General features: G+C 35.1%; 1 protein-coding gene across 3 annotated transcripts in view; it reads right to left on the reverse strand.

Moving 5' to 3' along the window:
* Window positions 1-8694, reverse strand: part of LOC105453284 (calcium uptake protein 3, mitochondrial) — a 27627-nt gene extending 18933 nt beyond the window's left edge. For all 3 annotated transcript variants that reach the window (XM_011695092.1, XM_011695091.1, XM_011695090.1), the window contains exon 1: window positions 8478-8694. In XM_011695092.1, coding sequence (XP_011693394.1) covers window positions 8478-8687 — 210 coding nt within the window. In that variant the 5' untranslated portion in view covers window positions 8688-8694. The remainder of the gene's footprint in view (window positions 1-8477) is intronic.
* Window positions 8695-12556: the final 3862 nt, after the last annotated feature.

The raw sequence follows: 12556 nt of genomic DNA on the forward strand, positions 1-12556 counted from the left end.
ATTTCACTGTCAAACAGTCAAATTCACTGTCTTTCAGTAATATTTACTGTTTAAATCAGTGTATTATCACTGAAGCGACATTGAAATAGTCACTATTTATCACAGTTCTAAGTATGCCACTGGAAAATAATATACACTGATAATTAGTAATGATTTCCCTGATTCACTTTTAGAGAGTATACATATCTTTTAAAATACACAGTAATTATATCAAAATTAAATGTGTAATAAAAATGTGTGATTAATTTTTCGAATTTCAAATAATTATATGCCAAATACTTTGGAGAAATGTCTGCAGGCATCAGTTAACGCGAAGAAGACGCTCGAATGTCTGGCAATTTCACAGTTGAGACTCATAATCATTCGTGAGTTTATATGCGATTGTCTCCAACATAACAAGCAATGGCAGGCGTCCAAAATTACGGTCGGCACTATTATTACTGTAGGACAAGCGCAGTTTCAGAGCAGTTCGTTTCGGTTCAAAGACTTTTGTGTCGTATTTTGATTCAAATGTTGAAAACGCTACATATCTGAAATGTTTATAATAATGTATGAACTCAAACGTAGTTGCCCGTCGAACTGACTTTAATAAGAAAATCATGCGAAGATAAAAAATTCAGGATATTATGATGAGGATATAAATAATAATAACGGATTTTTATTAATATCCTGGCGCAAGAAATTAAATCGAGAAATACTCTACCAACAAAATACGAAAAAGAGAATTAAGCAAATTAGCAACTCTTGTGTTCCAAAAAAATTGTGTATGCTTTTTTTTTTTTCATTTGTTCAGCGTCCTTCGCCGAGAAACAAAATTCGCGGCGTCTACAACGCTCAAGGTAGCCGATTGTATTTTTCGCAGACGTGTCTTGGACGCGTCTCAATTGATAATGTCATTGATTAACGCACTGCCACAGGTAGCCTGACACGCGATGTGCGCAAATTGATTATGAATATGAAAAACGATCGAACGTAGAATCCAATTCACGCCCACGTCGGCGTCTACCCACGCGACTGATACTATCACGCTAATCAGACTACATTCACGTGTCCTACCGCGCGTCGGAATTCTTATCCCATATCTTATCGTCAGATTATCATTTGGTACCGCATTGTGTGCACTTTCGACGAGAGTATAGTGAAAATGTTTAGCCGGACTGTCCGCACAAGCACGCGGCTGGACTTGTCCGACTTGTAAAAGTGCAAAAATCATTTATCTTCATCTATAAGAAAGCGCATGGAAAATCGAATTAACAGAGCAAAAGATGATTTAGATAAAGAAATATAAATAGAAATTATAAGGAATGTATACCTATTTCTTAGAGAAATATAAGAAGAAATATAAATATTAAAAAAATTAATTAATTAAAATTATATTATGTTTATATATTTATATTTTATTACACGTTTTCGAATTTCTTCACTTTATTCTGACATTTTTGTTCAACTATTTATTTAAGAATTATACAATTAAAATCGAGAATTTTAATTTATATTATATGTATAAGATACGATTTTAAAAAACTAACATACATATATACATACGGAAAGAACGATTTTGTTAAAAGGTCTAAAAATTTTGCTAAAAACAGATCTGAAAATAATTTTTTGTTGAATTATCAAAATAATTTGTTAGAATGTTAAAATTGATGATAAGCATTGCTATAAAACGTTTTAATATTCTAGCAATTATTTTGACTTTCGCACAAAGTTATTTTGACTATTGAACAAAAATTATTTACAGATCTGGATTTAGCAAAATTGTTCTTTCCGTGTAGACATTTTATTTTTAGAGAATTCTGGGAAAGAACATTATCTTTAGAGAAAAACTCAGAATCAGAAAAAATAGTTTACTTTGAAAAAAGGACGAACTTCTGTAAAAATTATTTCGCGAGGGAGTGATCGATTGTTTATTTCTGAGTAATTCCTGACTGGATGTTTTTTCCAGTATTAATTATCCTTCCTGTTCGACTTCCTTCGACGAAGGGATCGACAAGCGGTATCGGATAGCATCGTGTCGGACGCAACACGTGCACACACGTTGCGCGTCTCGGCGACTCACAGGGTCTTTAATCGTGTGGCGTCGAGAAGCCTGGATCTGATTTATCGTTTATCGCCGATAATACGTACGAAGGTGTGCGCGGCCGATCGATCACTCGCTCGCGTCCGAATTATTCGGGGTTACACGAGCGCGACGGTGTTGCTGCGGCAAACGTCGACGGGGGAGACAGGGATGCATAAAACGTATGTTCGTAAACGTTGATATGAATAATGGCGCGTAACTTGTGCAAAACGATCTTGGTTAAAACGTTCCTCATGTAATGATTGCTTAAGCATATAAAAGAAAAGATGTATTGCTTGGAGTATACGTGCACGAGTCGCTTATTTTGAAACAGCGTAGCATTTTAAGAACTTACAATGCTAACGCACATAAAAGAATAAAATGCATTAAAGCAATTAATTGCTGCATTAATTTTGGTTTTAAAATTGTTTCTAAAATTATTTACTCTTGAAATATTTCAGTCCGGAGTTTATTGCTCGTTGTTCAAATTTTAAAAATCCATTAGTTGTGTGACGATGCTATAAAAATAAGATACAATTATTCAAAATTCTCTAGATTTCTTTGCAATATCTTGAGCCTTGTGTCCACGGCACTAGAAATCGATCCAAGTTTTTGAATCGAGAACCGTGTAGCCAATCGACTTGTAGTTTTTTTTTACGGAAAACCAGCAATTTTATGGGCTATACAGTTCTCGAGAACTTGGATCGATTTCTATATAGTGGACACAAGGCTTTAGAAAAGAATAAAAAAACTTTGGTATACCTATTTTTTCCTTTACAGTAATTATTTTTTTAGGGGGGAGGGAGATGTTAGCGTAAGTCGAATCAGCATCCACTTTTTATAGGAGCAATAAATTCGCGACTAGAGCAATAAATGAGCAACTTAATTATGACATATAGTCGAACTTTTTTTTAGTGGTGGGGGTGTTAGGTTCGGAGAGAAAAGAAAAATATCAATGTTCTTTAAAAATATAAAAAAACGTTTTCTCTAAATTATTTCAAGTATTAATAAATTAAAAGACGATAATTTTGACACAATCTGTAAATCAGATCGCAGTTTACAACAAAACGTACGCTATTTATATTCTAATGAGTAATTCCATTGAAATCCAATTAGCGCAAGGCGCATCGATCATGAAAAAAAGGGTTGATCCAATTACGGATATTCGAACGTGTAAACTTTTTCCATTAGAAAAAGAAAGTATTTCTGATTGGACGAGCTCCGCTGTGCGCTCTGATCTCCCCAACGTACCGCATGTCCCCGCGCATACATACAGAAGTCCTCCTATAATGAATCTTGGTCTAAAAGGACTCGGTGGATATTGCCGATAGGAGCATCTCGATAGAGGGAGGACCCAGCCCATTAGTTACCGCAAACCGCTCGTCAAACAAGTCTCCGCATACGTAATGCGTGATGATAATATTGTGCCGCATCTCGTAATAACGCGCAATATATCGGATAATATATTTCTCCCCTCTCTTTTGTCCCCGCTGAACAATTTATATTCCTCTATGAAAATGTTGAGGACTCGCTTTAGTTCGAGATTGCATCGTGGAATGCGTTTCAATAAGGCAGCTTTTCTATTTTTAATTTAATTAAACGCTCCACGTTAAATGCGTTTTACTTCAATATCCATACATTATTTTTATATTTTTATTAAAAGATTGCGTTGCCTGAAATAATATTAGTTGAACAATTATCTCGAGATGTAAAATTATTGCATATATGTATACGAATAGCAATACATTGATATCACATGACTTTAACAGCATGCGATCATTAATTTTACGAACCTGATATCGATTCTAGATTTATTTTTATTTAATTTTAGGAAATAATTATAATGTATAATTTATGAAATAGTCGTCGTGCAAAATTATCTAATTTCAAACTCAACTTAATAAATATATTCAAATAAAAAAAAACATTTTATGTGAATAAAAGTAATGAATCGCGTTTTGATAAATAGTATTTGCTCAATTATCTCTTCTATTCCAAATTGCGCTGTTTTGCATGGAATTTCACATACCAATAAGCCATACCGCGATACCGTGTACGCATCCACATTTCTGATACCGATCGCCTTCTCCGTGTTGCAACAGCCTACGCATTTAGATAAAGCTGACAGAAACGATGGACAGTATGGCCAAAGTTTATTTTTGCAAGATCAACTGGCTTCGTGAATGTACAGTGTAGCATAGCTAGTGTACTTCATCATTACCTCTACGCGATTGCAATCGCGTGTTAGTAGATTACGATACGCAATAAATGTTCTCGCCATAAATTGTATTGTATATGAGATACACATACTATAGAAGATATAAATTTTTTCGTACTCTCTAAATTTTCTGAAGTGAATCTCACTTCAAAAGACTGAAAATACTGCCATTCGGCCACTTGAGTGAAATTCACTCCAAAAGAGTGAAAAGTCACTCCAGAAAATTTAGAGAGTAATGTGTGAAAATTTAGAGAGCAATTAAACTTAACGAATTAAAAATGATATAGTAGATGATATAATAGAAATTATATTAATTCTATTTCGCACAAATTACTTCGTTCATTAAAGGAGATGCAACAAATTATTTTAATATAGTTATTCCTTTTTTTTTCGTGAAATCTTATCGCATACTTTTCATTTACCTAAAGATTCTAATTTGAATTTAGAAAAAAGAAAAGAAAAATTTGGTTAAATTAAATGTATGTAATATCGCTTTTTGTTAAGAAAAAGTAAGTATTCTTAAATGGCTACATTAAATTAATACAAGACTACATTTTCGGAAAAGCAATCTACTTTCAGTTGGTACAATTTAGAAAATTTATTAATTAGATTACTTATTTTACTTACGATAATCTTTATTTACAAAAGATGTGGTTCCTTCAAAAATTATAACGGTATCGAATTTACATCGAAAATTAATCGCGTGTTGTTAATTTCACGCGACACCAGCGTATGGACTATTCGTATATCTTGATGGTTTCACGTCTCGAGATAATTGCCCACTGCGGAATAATTTGAATGTTTCGCGTAAATTATGTGCGAATGTGCGCGATTTCACGTAGTATGACATTTTGGCACTCTCGCGGACGCCCTATTCTCGCCGAATTCTTGGCAGCGACGTGGTCAGAGAATATCTTCGAGAATCTCAACACAGCACGATATGACGAGATAAACGCTGTATTAGCTTGTACCGCACGCATGTATCGCAATTATCATATGTATCAGTTGCGCGTGAGTTGCATAAAATGTATAAAGTACGTTCCGTCCATTTCGTGTTTTAGAATGATATAGCCTAGTTTTATAATTTGACTGGAAAAAATCGAACAAACACGCGAACACGAAACGAGACAATATGTTTTCGGACTACGAAGATGTTCTTTCTAAGAACATAGTAAGTATAAATATGACAAAAGAAAAACTTATGATCATGTTTTAAATACAATAATTATAAATTACACTATAATAACTATAATATAAATTAGTAAATTATAAATGCTAAAAAATGTTCTCATGATCTTTTTTTATAATTTATTTAAATATTAATGTCATAACTAAGCTGTACAATTAATATTTAAATAAATTATTTAAAAAATCATGAGAATATTTTTCAGAATTTATAATTATACTTTTAGTTCGAAACTTTGTAAACTTGCAAGAATTGTATACATTGCTCTTATGAAACTTTTCAAATAATATACGAAAGAACATCTATTAGCAACGGGACCCGGCTTATTATAAACAAAATTTACGCACTTTATTAAATCGTGTATCAATCTTTCTTCAAGAATATTTGAATTTATCAATCTGAACTTTGGAAAAATTTATTTCGTTAATTTTCGCCGAAAATATTTGCATACTTGCATCAACCATGCCAATCAAAAATATGTCAGAAATATATGTATAATTGATCAAATGTATATAATTGGCTTCGTAAAGTAATGTGAAATTCAAGCGCCACCGTCAAGAACGCTCGCTGCAACTTTCCCATGTTCTCACGCGCGATAATTAATGGATACACGTGCTGCGAGGTGCGGAAAGGAAGCGGCTTAGGGTAACATCGCAGTCGGATTAGGGTGTCTCGTGGCAAAGGGCCGGGTGCATCTGCATCTACGGATGCAGCCTGGCTGCGAACCGCGCGGCGCAAAGCGTCAGCCATTTATCTGCTGCCTCGTTTTATACGGCAAGGAATGTGTCCCTAGAAGGCATCCGCATTCTCGTAAGCGTCGCGTGATCGATGAAACGCGTATGTCAACGTTCAAGTTGCGAGTACGAGCAGTTAAGAAGTTTCTCGTTAGTGGATGTTTCGAGGCATTAACAGTGCTCCGTGATTGAAAGCTTGAGCGTCAAGGAAATGGTAATGCGCTATACTTTCGGAATTCATTGAAAAGATACGAGCCGAGATAAACGCTTGTCAAATTTTTTTAACGTGTTTTCAAAGTATTATTTAAAAGGGATAAATGATTAATTAAGAATTGATACATTAATTAATTTATATTCCCAGCATTAGACGTATAGTAATTTCTTTTTTACTTTGTCAACATTACTATATAGACGATAATTATATGATATTAAATTAATATCTATACTCGTGGTAGTTTTCTTTTTTTTTAGTGACATCTGAAGATTAATTATAATGGCTCAAATTATCAAAACTCGTGCTTAATTATGTACATAAAAATCATTGAATACTATCATGAATATGGATATTAATTTAATAATATCATCTAGTAACGTTGATAAAATAAAAAAAAGGAATTACTATAATGTTTATAGACATGACAAATGATTTTTGTGCATATAATTAAGCACGAGTTTTAATAATTTAAGCCGTTATAATTAATTTTCAGTTGTCACTAAAAAAAAAGAAAACTACCACGAATATAGATATTAATTTAATACCATAATTATCGTCTATATAATAATGTTGACAAAGTAAAAAAGAAATTACTATACGTCTAATGCTGGGATGTAAATTAATTAATGTATCAATTCTTAATTATAATCATTTATCCTTTGGAAAATATCTTTCGATAAATATTTTTATATTCTTTGCTGCAATGCGGCGCCTTAAACAACGCGCGATACGTAGATGAGTCACCTAAACATAATTTTATAGTTTACGGTACATTCTCTTGCGTCTGCGCGGTCCACTTTTCGGAAGAATCTCGGGATTTCTCAGGCCGTAATAGAGACGTATCCAAACTGGTTGAGCCACAGCCATATCGACTGTGTGATCGTTCGGAGGGCGTGGCGCCGATACACTTGAAGATCGTTTGACACAAAAGCCGATCCGCTTCCTCCGGGCCATATTATTAACGTTAACGTACCTACACGTTCGGTCTCACGACCGGAGATCGAACGGAGATCAATCGCGGGCGCCTTCATTCCTGACGCGCGCGCGTTCGAAACTTCTTTTTAAACCCGCGCCGGAGAATCTCTCTTGCTTTCTCTACCGCCCTCTCCCTATCTCCGTTCGCCTGCGGATTTAGCGATAGCGCCCCAAAAAATAGTCCGGATAATACATGAAAAATAAGAACGTTTTTATTTACGCTGCATTTTTTTTGTTTTTTTTTCGAGCGCATTTTATTTAGTAATTATTTCACGTAACTTCTATTACGTTATCTTCTCGATCTTGTCCTTCTTACAACAATACTGTAAAGTATTTGAATTTTACATAAAATATTTTTATCAATATTCTATATTATTATTTTATATAAAATATTTTGTTATTAAATGTTTCAAGCTAGAACCTTTCACTTTTCATACTGAAATAATGTGAAAAATATAATTTTTATAATCCAATTATATTTAAAATTAACATACTATATATATAAAACTTTTCAATTTAAAACAATAATCAGGAATTAGTAAATCAAGCATTAAGAGTCTACGCAGAAATTTGATAAAACAATTTTTATCTTCAAATAGTTAGTTACATATCTATACAACATTTTTTCTTTCATTTTATATCATTCAATATATTTATATTTATATTTCCTCCAAACTAATAACTGAATTAATTATTCTTGCTGAGATCTTTTACCTTGCAAGAATAATCATAACTTAAGACAAATACACAGCAATATCGGAGTAAAAATTTGTTAATACACTATTCTTATAATACTTGATATCTGCAGCCTAGCTTATATACAAGCCTGCTATTAAAATATCTTAAAAATAAATACAAAAGTGAAACATCTTAAAAAAAAATGTCGCCGATTCAGAAAAGCATTTGGTGAATGAAGTGCACTGCTGCGTTCTTGTGCAACTCCACTACACACTGCCCATTCACGCGCACGTGGACGCGTAAGTCCACGTGATCGTCGTGACTCGCCATTCAACTTCGCGCGCCACTGCCACTGACGTGGCGAGATTTTAGACCGGACTGTACATACATACTCTCGGACTTGTGCGTACCTTGCGAGGTTTCAAGGCGTGCACCACCTTCGGCCGTAAACATTGCTGGGCCAGGAGAAACGTGACGGAGGCGCCGGTCAGCAATCCGATGCTCTTCTGGATCCTCCCGAGGCCGCGGTCGGCGCGCCACGACGCGTACGCACGCGTGACGTCGCGAAAGTGCCGCGCGTACGGCGACACGCGTCGCGAGAGGCACGCTATCGTCGCCATTTTCAACGCGTGCGACCGGCGCATGCCTCGTCTGCCCCATGAAACGTCAATTTCTCCTTCCTAAACCGCGATCAGGGTTGTCGCCAGGAGCTCTCGCGCCCCAGACAAGCGCGAGAGAAATGAAAATATTTATAAAGTACCTCTATTTAACATTACTTCATTAATTTTCTGGATCGTTATTCGATTTGGCATCTTTCATCAATCTGATCGAAATTCTCGGAAATAACGTAATTTTTTCTATGTGCGAGAGCAAAGAGAAATCATTTTGCTAAATATACCGCGAAATAATCATGTTTCTGGTCGACCTTGGTCGATACTTTTCTTTTTTATCACGCTTTGTATTTTTTTCTTTGATATTAAATTAATGTTAGGAGAAACTGGAATCGCTAATTGCGATATTATTAATCTGCATTAAATTTTCTGATAATTATTCGATAATTTTATAAAATGCTAAGAAATAAATCCGATCTAGCCACTCGTAATTTAATGATGAGACACAAAAATATCCGCGATCAATTCCGATAATACTGTAGTAAATATTTTTATCTCATTTGACAGGTAAACTGCATGTCTTACTATCGCATTATCATGCCTAGTCACGTGTTTACGTCCACAACAACTTATTCATCATTGCAAGAAATATAGGCGAACGATTACTTTCGAAAATATCTATAGAATGACAAAAATCGCGTTTTTAGATCGCAATGTTTAATGCAAAATTTGTGTAGATATATCTTTTACAATCCATGAGTTACAGTCGATTAATTATGACATTATATTTTACGTGAAAAATCGATTCTAATATCGATGTATAATAATGAATATTATTATTACTATAGAAATCTCTTATCGTTTTAGTACTCGGAAAATACTTTCATCGATTTTTTTGGGGAATTCTCGCACGAACAGTATATTACTTGTCAGAGTAGAGATGTATAGTGTACGTAATTATGAATTTCTTTTCATATTATCCTGACAGTCACATAACCCGACAGAATCTGCTCAGCTACTCTTCTTATGGAGCTCTCACACGAGTATTATCGCCGTGATCAGAATATTATTCGTAATTAATGCGTTGATCAGAATTAATGACGTTTGTTCCAAGAAATGTATGTTGACACAAATAAGGAAACATAATTACAGTTAAAATTTTCTCCTATCAACCCTTTACATTCACCGATCAACTGCAGCTTAAATAGAAAAATATCCGATAATTAATAACGATATAGAAAAATTACAACAGAACTATGTCGAATTCCAATAAATAGAAGAGAATGAAAAGGAATTTCTAAAATTTTGATTATCGTGTATATTTTTTAAAATGCAAGGCAGTCTTACTCTTGCAATCGCTACACTTTATCCCGCAGAAAAAATTTAAGAATATTATTTGTTTAATTTATATTCATAAGAAAAATACAAATTGATAATAATTTGAAGATAAAAAGTAACAGAGAACCAAATTTTTTTTATCAATCACTGACTTTGAAAATTAAAAGTCTAATTTTTAAAAATGAATTTCACGTTTTACTTTCTTTTAATACAGGCATTTTTGGTAGGAGTGCCAGCGTTTCTCTTGCAATTAACAATATTAATCAAAATATATGGAGCAATAATTGATGGTGTGACGGCCCCTTTAGGTCAGAGTCCGATCCTTTGCAAGACGACCCTTCGGGGCATACCGTAATCATGCATTAATTATGATCGCTCTGGATGGCACGTAACCACGTAAAATAAGTCGGAGGCAACAACCTCCGCTACGTCATTGCGAGAGGAGCGAGGACCCTGAAGATTTGCCCTCTATCCCCACCCGTCCCGTTCGCCTCTCCACGTGGTTTTAATCTATTTTCCGTGTTTTTAATTAAACGGTTCCTCTCTATGTCCGCGGCGGATAATCTCGTATTCGTACAGCCTTTGCGCAAGGGGGAGAAATTATCTTCTGCCAATATAACTCCATATTATCATCCTGCTCAATCATGCGCGGCGCTTTTAAACGGCCGTGTTACGCATCTCGGGCTGCGCGCGTCTCTCACGTTGCCTCGCTATAGAGAGCCGGACAGAATTAGCGAAGTTATAAGTGATGCGAGTTGGTCACGCGAAAAGACGGCCTGGGAAGTAATTGCTTGAAAGCAGCGAAAGCACCGAGGGCCATCATTTTAGTCACTTTTAACTGTATAACTTATTTGGAGAATGCGGCAGAATTCGATTTGGATTTCAATTACAATCGAATTGTGAATAGATTGCAGAGTTCTACGTGAATATAATATTTAAATGCGAATAACGTAATATATAATGATATTCTTAATTACTCGTGTAAGAATATAAAAGGGTTTACTGAGCCGATTCACGCAAATCGTATTCGCGTGCGTACCGTTGACTATATAGATAGGAATAGAACTGAAGAGGGTCGCGCAGACGAAGGACGTTACATAACGGAAACGGACGCTTCTTCACCCACGTCCCCGACACCGTGTGACGCAATGCGAAAAGAGTTTGGAGTGGCGCGTGTGCTAAAATTACGCGGGCTATTACACGCCCCTGGTGTTACGAATCTTGACGCTTGTATATCGAGGCTGCCGTGCGACTACATTTTTACGAATTCTTTATTTATCTTGAGGCGATGGTTACACCAGAGTGCTTCCTGATACAAAAGAACTCCGAAGGGAGTTCCGCGTGTTTTCTCCGTAACGAGATTTCGAGCTTACAATAACATGCGATATTTACAAAAGTCAAAATATATACCTATATATCTATCATTACATACACGGAAAGAACGAAAGGTTTTGTTGAAAGGTTTAAAAATTTTGTTAAAAACAGATCTGAAAATAATTTTTTGTTGAATTATCAAAATAATTTATTGGAATGTTGAAACTGATAAGCATTGCTATAAAACGTTTTGATATTTTAGCAATCACTTTGACTTTCGCGCAAAATTATTTTGATTATTGAACAAAAATTATTTTCAGATCTGGATTCAGCAAAATTGTTCTTTCCGTGTAGAAACAAAAAATCTGGTGTTATAAAATTTTATGTAGAGAGAAAAAGAAGCTTGAATGTTCGGGTGTATCGTTGTTGAAAATAAAAGGAAAATACTTCTTGCTTTCGACGCTCTCGTGTGCTCATGCAATTAAGATTAAGAAAATATTCGGAAAGTGCGGCGAGCTTGCTCGATCGAGCGAATAAAGATCCAATGACTTCATGCCGCAGCTGCCGTCGTCGTCGAGTGGGCATAACCGGCAATGCGAGGCTGCAACTACCTCGTCCGCGGGCAGGATAAGAGTGCATCGGGAGTGCGCAACGAGTTTACCGGAGGCAAGGCCAGCGTTAGATTTCTTGCCGCCGCAGGTGTAATCTCGCGCTTTCCGAAGAGATTCTGTCATAAGCTAAAAAATAACATGTCTTAGAAGCAACATTTAATTCTTGAATGACAGAAGAATTTTTGTTAATTATAATTTATACTTCTCTGTACTTAATACATGAATTTTAGATTCACCTCGAGTCATATTCTCTATTTTCAAAAAATATTTCAAAAAATTTTTTTAAATTAGATCCTGGCACTTCTGCGGCCTTCGGTATTCATAAGCTTAAGCGACGCATTCCTCGCTAATTTGAGTCATCAAAGTCGATATGGTTGATCGATTTGCGTGAAAAGATAGCGAATAGAAAGCTCTTGATAATAACAATGATGCTGATAACACTGTAGAGAGGTATCATATAGATATTCACCTAATAAACTTTGATAGAGCAAAGCAGCCTGTAATGCCTTTGTAGACCTGTCTTTAAGGCTTGATAAGAGAATAAATGTAGCCCACGGTCAGGACTGTGATCCAAGATACTAGAGAGTAAAATCGATTACGATGAATATCTATGAT

Source organism: Wasmannia auropunctata, unplaced genomic scaffold (genome assembly GCF_000956235.1).
Source record: "Wasmannia auropunctata unplaced genomic scaffold, wasmannia.A_1.0 LD336000.1, whole genome shotgun sequence".
NCBI lineage: Eukaryota > Metazoa > Arthropoda > Insecta > Hymenoptera > Formicidae > Wasmannia > Wasmannia auropunctata.